Source organism: Eucyclogobius newberryi, unplaced genomic scaffold (assembly GCF_026437365.1).
Source record: "Eucyclogobius newberryi isolate DKJ021-1_F unplaced genomic scaffold, fEucNew1.0.hap1 SCAF_2, whole genome shotgun sequence".
Taxonomy (NCBI): Eukaryota; Metazoa; Chordata; class Actinopteri; order Gobiiformes; family Gobiidae; genus Eucyclogobius; species Eucyclogobius newberryi.
In genome coordinates this window covers 22380228-22393918 of record NW_027315834.1, presented here as the reverse complement: position 1 = coordinate 22393918, position 13691 = coordinate 22380228, and the positions used below count along the sequence as shown (strand labels likewise).

At 40.2% G+C, this 13691-nt stretch overlaps 1 protein-coding gene across 2 annotated transcripts in view; it reads right to left on the bottom strand.

The window, feature by feature from the left end:
- Positions 1–241: 241 nt before the first annotated feature.
- Positions 242–13691, bottom strand: part of col5a1 (procollagen, type V, alpha 1) — a 54660-nt gene continuing 41210 nt past the window's right edge. Inside the window, exons 30-66 of one of the 2 annotated variants that reach the window (XM_072454527.1) lie at positions 13481–13588; positions 13318–13371; positions 12852–12905; positions 12287–12331; positions 12126–12179; positions 12007–12051; positions 11870–11923; positions 11149–11202; positions 11001–11054; positions 10588–10695; positions 10405–10494; positions 10235–10288; positions 9975–10082; positions 9792–9899; positions 9351–9404; positions 9210–9263; positions 9027–9134; positions 8913–8966; positions 8712–8819; positions 8119–8172; positions 7876–7983; positions 7748–7801; positions 7617–7670; positions 7488–7541; positions 7054–7107; positions 6876–6983; positions 6746–6799; positions 6604–6657; positions 6407–6514; positions 6271–6324; positions 6117–6152; positions 5997–6050; positions 5651–5918; positions 5415–5527; positions 4015–4083; positions 2530–2763; positions 242–2422 (exon numbers count right to left, since the gene is read on the bottom strand). In XM_072454527.1, the coding sequence (XP_072310628.1) occupies positions 2276–2422; positions 2530–2763; positions 4015–4083; positions 5415–5527; positions 5651–5918; positions 5997–6050; positions 6117–6152; positions 6271–6324; positions 6407–6514; positions 6604–6657; positions 6746–6799; positions 6876–6983; positions 7054–7107; positions 7488–7541; positions 7617–7670; positions 7748–7801; positions 7876–7983; positions 8119–8172; positions 8712–8819; positions 8913–8966; positions 9027–9134; positions 9210–9263; positions 9351–9404; positions 9792–9899; positions 9975–10082; positions 10235–10288; positions 10405–10494; positions 10588–10695; positions 11001–11054; positions 11149–11202; positions 11870–11923; positions 12007–12051; positions 12126–12179; positions 12287–12331; positions 12852–12905; positions 13318–13371; positions 13481–13588 (3045 nt within the window). In that variant the 3' untranslated portion in view covers positions 242–2275. Of the gene's footprint in view, positions 2423–2529; positions 2764–3886; positions 3956–4014; positions 4084–5414; positions 5528–5650; positions 5919–5996; positions 6051–6116; positions 6153–6270; positions 6325–6406; positions 6515–6603; positions 6658–6745; positions 6800–6875; positions 6984–7053; positions 7108–7487; positions 7542–7616; positions 7671–7747; positions 7802–7875; positions 7984–8118; positions 8173–8711; positions 8820–8912; positions 8967–9026; positions 9135–9209; positions 9264–9350; positions 9405–9791; positions 9900–9974; positions 10083–10234; positions 10289–10404; positions 10495–10587; positions 10696–11000; positions 11055–11148; positions 11203–11869; positions 11924–12006; positions 12052–12125; positions 12180–12286; positions 12332–12851; positions 12906–13317; positions 13372–13480; positions 13589–13691 lie in introns of both variants that reach the window. The other variant, XM_072454529.1, reaches the window with a different exon arrangement.

Below are 13691 nucleotides of genomic sequence, written 5' to 3'. Positions count from 1 at the left end.
CAAAACAACACTGTTGACAGTTCTATACTTGCCACAGTTCAGCCACAAGGTGTCTCTGTGCTTTGTGCTGGTCCCAAGCCTGGAGGGAGGCAGCACTGAGATGGACCTAAAGAGCAGAAACAGGTAAGAAGTGCTTTTAACAGAAGAATTATGTTCGGCCACTGAAGTACACTATAATGGTGGCCTGTGTATTGTACTGCTTTGTCTGAAAATGTAAAGACTGGGCCTTATACACTTATGCTATGGTCTCATTTTACATTTATTGATTTTAAATAGTACAATAAATATACTACAAAACATTGGCTTTGGTTGAGTTACAAGTTCATCATTTTCTCTGCACTTCACAATTTTGGACATGATCTTCTGGTTTATCTGTAGCAATGGAAAAGCCGCTATATCCTGATTAGAAAACATGAACATGAGATCATGTCATGGCACAATATAACAAGAGAAAAAACTTTACAGTTTCATGCATACAGATAGGTTTTAATGCTTCAAAAGACATACAAGAGTGGATGGCCACAGTAAACTTGAATTTATTGACATAAAACCAAAATCTCTTTTATCCTCCTATCCTTACACAGGTTTGACAAGATTGTGAGAACAAACAAACAAACAAACAAACAACCACATAGAAATCTACAAACACAAGAAACAATGGCAGCCTAAGCTGGTTTGAGAAATTTACAAAAGGAAACATCTGTCTGATTATGAATGTATTGCATGACAATGGAAACCAGGAAGCTACAAGCATGGAGTTCACCTAACAGACAATGTTCAAGTCTCTCATTTTATGTTAAAAAAGCAGGAGGGTCAACTTTGTGGTCAATACTAGTGGTCATAAGCAAAAGGAGTGCATAGTTTAAATTGAGCATCAGAACAAAAAAGGCAAAAAAGTAGAACAACAAGCAGGATTTGGTGTTACATGTGTTGCTAATTTGGTGACATTAATTGTAAAAGTACAAATAGTTTTTTTTCTGAGTGGTTTTTACATAGAAAAATAGATTTAAAAATATACATGAAACACTTTGGTTGGAAGGGATTGAGGAAATCACTTGATCCCTTTTAGACAATTTGGCACGTCCACTCCTTGAGGTTTGTTGTGGCACAGATGATGGGCACATATACCAGCAATCGACAAGCCCAGGCTGTACCATCCTGGAACAGCCATTTGCAAAGCCAACATCATCATTTGCAATCGCCAGACATGGGCCAATGAAGCGGGATACACTCTGGACAAGCTTCACTGGCCAATATGTGGATCGGCAGGTATGTGGCACGCACACACCACAGCAATGCAGGTCAGCAAAAGTTAAAGGGCAGTCATCTACAATTTCATTCGGAAAATACAAAATAGAAAATATTACATAGCACCACAGAAGAGAGAAAATAGCACCTATATGGTCTGTGTTTTAGTGAACTGTGACCTCATCTGCCATTGCATAGTCCGACATTTATTAAATTAAACTCCCATTGGATCAGGGAGAGCACCCAGGGACAAAAAGGAATGTATTTTTTGGAAATCAATTTTCACGTACTATCATAGAACTTGAATGTATTTTATTTGTATTCTGTTCTTAAATTACAACAAGTTGTTTTCCACACCTGTAACAAGGACTTCCTAATTATTATTGTTTTTCCCTAATTGAAGTATTCAATATTTTTTAAATTGAATACTACTTTCCCAGTTGATTCTTTACCTTCCAAAGATGAATTCACATGCACGTTTTGAAGCCAGAAACAACAAACCTAACCAGGAACAATATACAGAATCTACTTACAAACATAAAATTATTTATATATATTTATATATAAGGTCCATTTCGAGATAATTGGAAGATCATTATGCACAAACAAAGCTCCCGTAGAGAATGAGCGAACACCAAAACGTGTAGAAGCCATGTGAAGAGACGCAGGTCTGATGTTAAGAGTGATGTCAGATGAGATATCAGTGATATCAAGTCCACAGTGCGGCCATCAGACAGCAGCAGCTCACAGCGCTGCCTTCCAGGACAAGAGTCTAAATGAGAGGGGCATGACCTGACATCCAGTTTCAAAACTTGCATGTGATGGAGAAGGCACACTGAGGTTTCAAGGTTGCTCTTTTTCACTTTTCTCAATTCTTTTAAAATATCACCTTTGTCTCATTGATTTCTTTGTACTCATACTTGTTTTAAGGAGAAGGTACTTTTTTACAAATAGAAATGTCCTAGTTTTAAATTGTTTTTCTGAGAAAACAAATATGCTTTTTCCTCCATTTACTCTGTAAACAGTCTTAGCCAATGAAACAGGCAGGGCCCACTTCAAATCCAAACTTCTGTGTGGAGCCGCCAAAGTCATTAAACATGATATCCACAAAAGGCACTTGTTCCACCTTTGGTGTGTTGATCTCAAGTACTGTCTTTTCATAGCCCTTTTTCAACTGTGGAAGAGACATGGAAGCAAAGAGGCATTGCATTAGTAAGAATATAGTTTAAACCACATAAAGACTGGTCTGAATACCCTGAGAATCAATAAAGACAGACTCACCGCGCATCCATCGACTAGAGCGCGCATGTATGGGTTGTTATCATATGACATCTCCTCATCGTTGGAGCCCAGGAAACGAATGGCCTTGTCGTAATTGTCCTGCTCCTGGTCATGCCAGACCACTGACTGGTAGCAGTTGTACGTCATGTTCTGTCTTGCTGCTGCGCTCAGTAACCGCAAGAAGGTCATCTGGACCACTCCGATGGGGTTGCCTTCTGCATCCACGTAAGAGAGCTGCAACAGAAGCAGATGACTGTGAAATGGGTGCATAGCATTACATCATTCTCATATGAATTTATTTCAGGATTGAAAGAGTTTATTTATTTTAATCCCAACATCTCACATTTTCCACCAGGAAGGTAAAAAAGACAGTTTACTTTTCCTTGGATTTGTTTATAAACTGTGTTTTATTTAGTTATTTATTTTTCAAAAATCCATTTTTAAAGGAATAAGTCATTGCACCTGAAGCTCACGTTTGTTTATACATTGTCATTGGTAAGACTTATTCCTGCTTCAATTATTTCTTGTTGATTGTGCTATTGAATGAGCGTTCAGTCACATGTTCTACTTATAACATTGATTTATTTGTTTTAAATACATAGATAAAGCCGTTGGGCCTGAGAATAGTTTGTGTTGAGATCTGCACATCTTTAATACATGTGGCTGTATCCATACCAACCATCAAGAGTCCATTGATCCACAAGGTCTCTTCGTCTTTGAAACATTAAGACCTCCTTGAAATTAGAGCCCATGCAGCATCCATGCCATGCAGCTGAAGCACCAAACCTCCCACAGGCATAACATGCATGTTCCACTGGTGTACCATGCACATTAATATGCAAACTTCACTGGAAGCAGCTCATCGGTGCATGCGCTCCGACTATACTTATGTCATACGTGCTTCCTTACTGCACAAAGTGTAACTGCACCATTCACAAAAAAAACATTACCTCTTCATCATCATAGCCACAAGTCAAGAGTGACTGAATCCCCAGGGATCCCTGGGAGTTGACTGAGCACCTGCACTGTGTGACTTCAATTGATGACTCAATTGGAGTAAGAGGCACTTAGTTACCTCAAAATTATCTGGTGTGCTTATATTTGAAGAGTCACCGCAGTACTAAGGTACAAAGTCATATTCCGTGATGCTTTCTTTTGGCAAAGGTATGGCAGAGGTAACCCCTCTACTAACCTTTCCAGAGCACCAGAGCATCACCAGATCTAGTAGGACTGGGGTTATGCACAGCAGCCAGGTGCAGCATCACATACATACTGTGTGGAGCAGTCCCATGCAGAGCCTCTGGCAAACAGAGTCCAGGCTCAGCCAGGACTCTGCACCATAGGCACGGACACTTACCAGGGAACCTCTCTTGTAGTGACTAAACCATGTGCCTGGTGAGTCTTTGGGCCATTTTGCCATTTTGCTCTGTAAAATATGAACAGTATTCAGGAAAGAGGGCTTGGGAAATCAGGGGTGTGGCTTACCAGTTTACCACGTTTGAATTCACTGAACCAGGAACCAGGATTCTCCTTTGCCCAGGACGTTAGCCTAGCCTGGGGGCATAGATTGACAGAAAAGCAAAACAGGAGGGAAAGAGCAATGTTAAAGAAGAGGAACGGATTTGAGAAACACACTGGTGTGGCGTTCACACTCGGCCCTTCTGCTTATCCACCAGAGGATTTATCCAGACCTGGAACAATACATGTGAGATCACCCCAACCAAATGGTCCAACAAGGTGTGATAGAATTATTCTCCATTTTTTACTTGCCAAACCATAACAGCTTGGTAATTGCTACTGAAAAATGCATGAGTACAAACTGTTGATGAAATTATTACCTGCAAGGAGCTCAGCAACCACTGCTCAGCAACCACTTTTCACGCCGAAGAAAACTAGTAATGTAAAACTTTTGATTTGGCCAATATGACACAGATCTAATGGTTTTAGCAATGACAATGATCCATTTCTGTGTAATTAGGTGACAGCAGTCTATATGTGGTGGTCATTAAAACAGTGTAATGAATGATGGCAAAGACATGACCTATGGCCATGAGATGACATCTACATAAGGCCTATGGTGCTTTAACAGTGACCTTCAATTACTGTAGTCATTCTCAAGTGATACTGCCAGTAGTTGACTGCTGCTGAGTAATTTCAGTGCAGTGGTCTATTATCCATGCTTCATCACAATACATGAACCGCACATATGGTGTCAGTAAACTAACTGGGCCAGTATACACATATAGTATGGGTTTTAAAATACCTCAACTGAAACCACAAGCCTTTTCTCTTCTCCACCAACACAAACGTGAGAAGCCCATCACCAGTCAGCTATAAAAAGTCTGCTTCATTATTCCAAGTATGAGCAAACCCAGCTCCTCTGAGACTTGGTGTGGGATCATTAAAGTGGCTGTAACACTGTGTTATTACACAACTCCTGACTTGTCAAAGACTGTGTTCTCAGTGTTCTACTACAATCCTCTTACAAATTCAAGCCCAATAAACCCCAAATTGACCCAAAAATATCTTACCTTCATAGTCGCCTATTAAATACTTAGTAAATTGAAGTTCTTGTTCAGTCCATGTCCTCCCTGGCAATACAATTTTACCTTGGCAAAATATGCTAACTTGCACTTCCTATTACTATGTTTTGTCCCATCTGTGACAAAGGTAATGGAAGAATAATGTAGCTATTAGTGGGTTGTTGTTTGTGACAGGATGATATAAAGTTAAAACTGTATAGCCCCTTCTCTACATCTGCCAATCGGGCAAAACAAATATGCACGCTCTTTTTGCTTTCATTGATTTGTATATATTTTGTTTTCAGAGTTCAGTCAGTTCAGTGTCGTCATGGTCTATTTGTGTGTGTCAACTTCTTTACTCACCCCTTCAGATTTTTTATCTGGGAATATGCAGCTTTCCCCTCCTGCTGTGAAGTTGCAGTACACCTTGAAGGAGTCACGAGAGCAGCCCTGGTTTGGATCAATCCAGTATTCACCTGGAGAGGGATAAATACCAATATACCAGTATGCCAATATATTCTGGGTAGAAACATTTTAATAGCCTTAAAAACAGTAACTGCAAGAGTAACATTGATTTGATGATGCATTGTTTTACACACCGTCTGGGAAGTCAGGGTGGCAGAGCTGGAGGTCCTTGCAGGTCCGTGCTGGGTTGCCTTGTGTTCCCAATGGGTGCTTCATCTGCTCAATCTCAAGTTTTAGAGAGTTCAATGAGCCAAAGATTTCCTCCATGCCATCGTCATAGTCCTTGTAATTGGCATCAACAGATGCATCATCTACTAGCTGGCTGGCATCTACGTTTCTTCGTGATCTGCCTTTAACGGAGGCCATAATAGGCAGAGGATGTATAACATCGCCAGGGGGGCCCTGTGGTGAGGAGAAAATGTATACAATTTGAATTAAAATGTTTACTTTCTTATAAAAAGGAGACTAAAATGAACTTACAGGTGGACCTGGTGGTCCGGATGTGCCAGTTTCTCCCTTGGGTCCTGTTTGGCCCTAAAATTCACAAGTAAACATACTGTGTCATGAATAAAAAACAAAAATAAAAAAAAAAACACTTACAGAGGATCCCTTGGCTCCTTTGGGACCAGGGGGACCCTAAACACAAATCAGATAATTTTATAATCATCATCCTCTCTATTTTTCCATAACAACAGATACATTTTTAAAAGATATTCAGTTAAGAATCACAAATTAAATGACCCAAGAGCCTTACAGGTAATCCAGGTGGACCCAGTGGGCCAAGAGGACCAGGTGGACCGGCAATACCCTTTGAAAATAAATAAACTGTATTGATGACCCCAGAAAATTATAAATGATAATGATATTTCCACATGCATTAAAGTCCTCACATTATCTCCTTTTGGACCTGATGTTCCCGAAGGACCAGGAAGACCTCTGTCACCCTTTTCTCCCTGTTCACCTGGGGGTCCTATCAGACCTATGAGACCAGGATGGCCCTGTTTAGAGAGACCACATGGTTACTCAGGAAAGACAGCTTGTCTTAGAACAAATTATCCAATTTATATAAAAATTACACAATACTCACTTTTTCACCTTTAACACCTGAGTCTCCTTTCATTCCCGGTAAACCTGGAGGGCCCTGTGGTGCACAAATCACAGTGTATGAGGACAGTCACATTACATATAGTACTGTCAAAAAAGTGTTTTCCATTTCATCTGATAATTACCATAGGTCCAGGAGGCCCATCAGGCCCTGGGGCACCAGGAAGACCCTGTTCACCCTGTGTACAAACTTTGTTTTAGTACTGATTGCCCCATATTCAGCTCAAATAGCGAAAAAAAACTTTAAAAACTTACAACTGGGCCAGGGATACCTCTGAGACCCTCAGAGCCAGGTTTTCCAGGTGAACCTTGCGGACCGACAGGACCAGTCTTTCCCTGGGAACCCTCCAAACCTGACTCTCCCTTAAACACAAAATGTTAAGTTTGTTCTTGGTTCAAAAGAACCAAAACCTGTGATGGATGCATTAATTACCTTGCCTCCCTTTTCTCCTTGTCGGCCCTCTGGTCCGGAAGGTCCAGGAGGTCCCTAATCACACATATATGACACAAATTATAATGCATACAAAGTCTGTGTAATCCCTCATTTGACCAGGAGTGTTTCATTATAGAAAACACAAGACTGGTCTTAGAACTCAGGCTTTATGCTACTCTCAAACAACAACAACAACAACAACAACAACAACAACAACAACAACTACTACAACTACTACTACTACAACTACTACAACTACTACAACTACTACAACTACTACAACTACTACTACTACTACTACTACTACTACTACTACTACTACTACTACTACTATCACAACTCTGAGTTCTCAAATGTCTTGATTTTCAAAACAGTGTCCAGATGACTAAATTTGAATATTTTTGAATGAATATGGTGACAGGAACAGAGCTTACCCGTTTGCCTGGTGGTCCAGAGGGACCAGACTCTCCAGTTGGTCCAGGAGAACCCTAGATTTTGTACAAAACCGATATTCATTTACTCATTCATTTTGGACATTTCTTAACATTCAAAGCACTACTTACTGCCTGACCAGCTTCTCCATCATCTCCCTTGTCTCCTGGTGGACCATCTAAACCCTATATATAAAGAGACCAGAGATGAAGAGCTAAATGTTAATTATTCATAAATACAGTACAGTATAAGTTTTACTTACATGAGGACCAGGCTCTCCAGGAGGACCAGGGTCACCAGGGAAACCACTTGGGCCCTGAAACATACAGTAATGCCATTGTCAAATGAAAACCAAAATTGTGTTGATTGCATTTAAATTAGTAAACTTACTGGACTTCCTTTGGGACCATCATCTCCAGGGGGACCTTTGGGGCCAGGGGGTCCAGATGTGCCAGCAGGACCTCCCTCACCCTTCTCTCCTCGTTCTCCCCTTGGTCCCTATTATTCACACAAAGAGTTGTTAGGACCAAGTTGCACTCACAGTAGTCTGAAAAGTCCATTATATTGACATGGTTGGTAAGAATCAGTCTGTCGCACACTACTGTAGATGTTATAATCTAACCCAATACTTACAGAGGGGCCAACTTCTCCTTGAAGTCCAGGCTCTCCAGCTTCGCCAGAATCTCCCTAGAAACAGACAGAACAGTACTGAACGTGAGACATGCACAAACATATGCTGTAACAGGCCATGTATCTTTTTATGTTACATATTAGAATCAAAAGCATCTGTATGAACGTGTGACTGATGCAACAGAATTAAGAGCAACCACTTTTCAGGGCATGGTATCCACTATAAACCCTGTTGTGGGTGGAAGTGCTGTCTGAATATGATGAGTGGGAGAAAGGAGGAACAAAAAACAGTAGCATATCAATATGTTATGTGAGGACTTGCATAACAGACAAAGATATTTTACCAACATATTAAGGTGTATAGACTATGAAACATTAAAACTGACAGTGGCACACCAAAATCAGATTAATATCTTATTTCTAAACCTTTAATATGATTTAAATAACATGAAACCTGATGTGAATAATCAGAGGGACCATGAACAGAAAGAAATCAGATGGTTTTGCTCTTTGTGTCTTAATAATCTTATAACAAAACACATCTGATAATAAGCAGAGTATACATATTACTAAAAAAAAAAGACAAAACATTTCACCTTCTCCCCGACAGCTCCAGGATTTCCGATACCACCAGAAGGCCCTTGGGGGCCATCAGCTCCAGGAGGTCCAGATGGTCCCCTAGGCCCTGGAGGGCCAGGTGGACCCTAGATTTAATAGCAAGAAATAAATTACAATAATATATTAGTGCTCTTATAATTCACCTGTTTGGACTAAACTGTGAATTTAAAAAGTTGTACCTGTTTACCAGCATCTCCAGTTTCCCCTTTCTCACCAGGTGGACCTGGTAAGCCCTATGGAATAACACAAGATTAGCACGTTTGTTACGCTCAAATACTATGCATTTATCATACCTGCAGTCCAACTGGGCCAGGAGGTCCAGGGAAACCCCTTGTTCCCTCATCTCCCTTCTGTCCAAACAGACCCTGCTGTCCTCTGGGACCGGGCTCGCCGTCTGCACCCTACACATACAAATTCAATCCATGTTAAAATAGACCATATGCTAAATTAATAACTTTTTAAAAGTGAGTACCTACCGCAGGACCAGGTGCTCCGACAGGTCCCTGTGGGCCAGTTGGCCCTGGAGGACCCTGTGAAAGAACAGTAAACAGTATTATTACATTCTAACATGTAGAACTTTTATTTAAAAATGAATGCTGCATGACTCCAACACTTACATGTTCTCCTTTGTCACCCTTGCCTCCCTTTTGGCCTGGTTCTCCAAGCTCTCCCTGGAGAAAAGTTAAATGTGTTTAAAACAAATGGCTTATTGCACGTGTTACTTCCAAGAAAATTGCCCAATAGCCTTTAAATATGGACATTAAGTTCAGTCCATCTGTAAAATGGGAATACATATTAGTTCTCAGGACCCCAGGATATGAGATGATCCAACTCAAATCCTTTATGTTAGTAGAAACAGTGTGCGTCGTTCTTTTTCCCACATTCTGTCCATGACACAGATGTTTCCCACCTTTGTGTAACACTAAACATTAACACTAAAGTGTTTTAAACACTGTCAGTACAAAACAGTAGTGCAATTAAGGCTGAAGAAAGGGACAAAAGAAACTGACTTAGATGTTAATATTAACATAACATTCTCTACATTAAATAGAACTAACCTTGTCTCCATCCTCCCCAGGTGGTCCCGGAGGACCTCCGGGTCCAGGAAGACCTACAGGACCCTGAATACCATCTCTTCCAGCTGGGCCTTGAGGTCCTTTTTCACCCTAAATAATAATTTGAAAACAATATTTTAGATTGATAGCGATGCATATATTTATACTAGGAATTAAGACAATTACCGGTCCACCCTTCTCTCCAGCAGGGCCAGGTGGACCCTGAGGGCCTGGACGTCCAGGAAGTCCAGTAGGGCCAGCAGGACCAGCAGAACCACGTTCACCAGGAGAGCCCTAAAGCAATGAATAAATGAATAATGGAGATTTTTATCAAATAAAGACATACAATTCACTGAATATAATGATCATCAACAAAGTGATAAGATAAAAGAGAAAAGTAGCATTGAGTTAAAGATAATTGCATGCAAAGGCTGCAGTCTACTCACTGCTGGGCCAGGTGGGCCGTGAGGACCCTCATTTCCTTTCAGTCCATGAGCTCCCTGTATCATACAAGAAAAATGAGTTGTCATTAACATGACTTTAATGTATTTTACAAACATATTTAAGTAACAATTATTTTATTTGTATCAAACGACCAGTACAGAATGGGACCTACCACTGGACCAGGCAGGCCTCTCTCTCCAGGGAAGCCTCTTGGCCCAGGTGGTCCATCTTTACCAGCAGGGCCAGCAGGACCAGGGTCCCCCTAAACATAAAGACAAGATCAGTCTCTGATTTTATATTAAAGGAAACAGGATTCTACAAAGGACATTTATTCAAATTCAAAGTAAATATTTACCTTAGCACCTTCTTTTCCGGCAGCTCCTGGTAGACCCTGTTCACCAGGAGGGCCAGGGGGTCCAGGGTGACCCCTGTCACCCATTTGTCCCGTCTCGCCTGTTGGCCCCTGAATAAACATTTTTAAACATATTGAATATATCAAACATTACCATTCAAAAACGAATACATTGATATATTGTGAGTATTTTAGATTAAACAAACATAGACTGAAAATTGTCCAGTTTGTCCTTGATTACAAAAGATAGCAAGCGTATGGGAGAGCTTTTTTGTGTGGGTGTTATGTCCATACTAAGATGAGATGTTCTTAGCTGGCATTAGCAGAGCAGCTGGGAGACAAAGCCCGGTAAAATGTATCAAACATACATGCATCATACATCCCTTTGCACAGGTTAGAGAGAGTTTGAGACTCACCTGAGGCCCAACCACACCTGGTGGACCAGGAGGGCCAGTTTTTCCTTGGAAGCCCTGTGTGGGACAATGAAAGATGTTGGTGAATTATGTTGACGTAAGGGTTAGGGTAAGGTAACAATAAAATATTGATTAAAAAAACACTACTCACAGTCTCTCCTCTCTGTCCAGGATGTCCAGGAAGTCCATCTTTGCCTGCAGGTCCCTGAAACCAAACCAACCAAACGTCACGGGTGGAAAGTAACTGATTACAAATATGCACAGTACTGTAATAGAGTAGCTTTATGGGAAATTGTACTTTTTTGTGTTGATTTTTAAACATGTACTTGAGTACAATTTTAGCAATGTAATTGTAATTAGTTACATTAAATCACTATCAGTACTGAGCACATTACAAGTCCCAATCATCCCCATGTTGTTTCACCTCTGTCTCTGCTCCTTTCTACTCCTACAAACACATACTTTGAGTGCCTTGAAGGTGGAAAAGTGATCATCGCTACATCACCTGCTCTGATTAGCCAGCGCTCAAAGAACATGCAGATTGCCATTTATAACAACTTAATTCTGCTTTAAACTGTTTATTAAATCAAGTTTTGTATGAAATACTGATCTAAAATAATACTGAATCAGTGTAAAAAAGTAACTCTGTACTAAAAGAGTACTCTTGAGTACGGTAGTGTTTTTCTTGCATTGGTTTATTTTTATTTAAGTACAGATTTGACAGCAGTTCTTTACTTGTAATTGAGTAAAATTTTAATCATGTAACTGTACTTTTACTTTAGTACAAATATTCAGTAGTCTTTCCATCAATGCCAAACGTTTACACATATTCTTGGAGATAGAATAATAAAAGTTCATCACGCAAAACTTACAGGAGGTCCTTTTGGACCAGGGAATCCTGTCGGGCCTTGAGGTCCAGGCAGACCCTAAAGCAATGCAACACAGTGTTAATAATGAAGATGAGTAGTTAGTACTGATAGCCCGAGTAAGCTAGGACATTCAAACATACCCTCTCACCAGGAGGTCCTGGTGGACCGTCATTTCCGGAGTTACCCTGAAAAATTATGTTTAATGTAGTTTTTACAACAACAAAAAGATAATGTTACAGTAACTACATAAAAAGTATACCTTTGGTCCTGCTTTTCCTGTTGGCCCTCTTGGCCCTCTCTCTCCCCGTGGCCCCTTTATAAATAAGAACAAAAGCTTGGTTATAATATCTAAATCTCAACAGATTTGAGTGCCAAGCTTGCCATCTGTATACAACTAGAAGTGTGCTGAGTAAGACTAACCGTTGGTCCTCTCTGTCCGCGTGGGCCAGGTTTTCCTCCTGTTCCCTGTGGACATCAAGAGCAAATACAAAGATCAAAGAAATGGCCCTTCTATCAAAGGGCTGAAGCCATCAGATACATGCTCTACTTAAATTGTAATCACAACAATTCTATTCAAAATATATACAGTCCTCAATTTTATTTCTAGCTAAATAAAAAAGGCATATATTACATTTCACGTCCATGAATTCAGATTACCCAATAGTACATACAGTACTTAATATACTCAAGCATGTTGCAACTTCCATGTCCCCTTGTGTTGAAAACTCAAGAACATAGTCCAGCCGATAAGCCGGATTGCACAGACAAACATTAATACATTCCCTTTAGCCTCCCCAAACTTGCATCTTTGACCGTAGAATAATCAGATCACGTTAGTATTTTGGCTGTTTCACTTCATTGCACAGGTTAAATTATTCCTTTGTACGAGCCAAATCAATATATCCCTAATAATTTTCAAAACTAATAAATATATTTCATATTGATGCACTAACCCACTGCACCAAGTCTAGTCCATGAGACTTACTCGAGTTCCTTTCTCGCCGTTGGCACCAGGGAATCCTTGGAAACCTTGAGATCCCTGTAAGTATATGGTGATTTGAGTCATCAGAGTCACACAATGATTAGCCCCATGAGATGCATAATCTTGTCCTTGAGTGATGTGATTTTTCTTAGATATTTGGATTAGTTGTGGTATGATTATGGTCTCACACCATTTATTTTTCACAATGTATAACTGCAACATGGCATCAACACCCATATAGTTAAGAGAAGGTGAGAGAACCTTTATTTGTCCCACAATGGGGAAATTCCACTGTTGCAACACAGATTCGGCACAGAAGTGGAATAATAAAAGCAGATACAAATAAAAAATAATAGAACAATGACACACTCTTTTTTACAGTAAAGAGCTTTGTTTACAGCAATTACAGTAAAAAAGCTCTTTAAATAACCTTGTACATCAATCCTATAAACAATGAAAACATAGTAACCTTTGGTCCTTGTCTTCCTGGATATCCTGGCAACCCAGGAACACCAAGTTTGCCCTGTAAAACATGTATGCCGCTGTTAATAATTGCAAATATACATATTTTGTTGCAATTTAGAAACGTTTTAAAAACAGTTCATGTTTGTGAATTAAATTCATACAATTACCTTCTCACCAGTTCCTCCAAGCGGGCCTGGGTCTCCTGGAAGACCTGAACGGCCCTTTGGACCTTCAGGGCCATCTTCTCCCCTGGGTCCAGCTGGTCCAAGTTCACCCTTTAGAGAAAAATGTAAATATTCAGGGTGCTCTGACCCACACAGTGTAGCGCGCAGAACTGCATATGTTTGTGTTCTGTTGCATTTTGATTTTTGACAATAC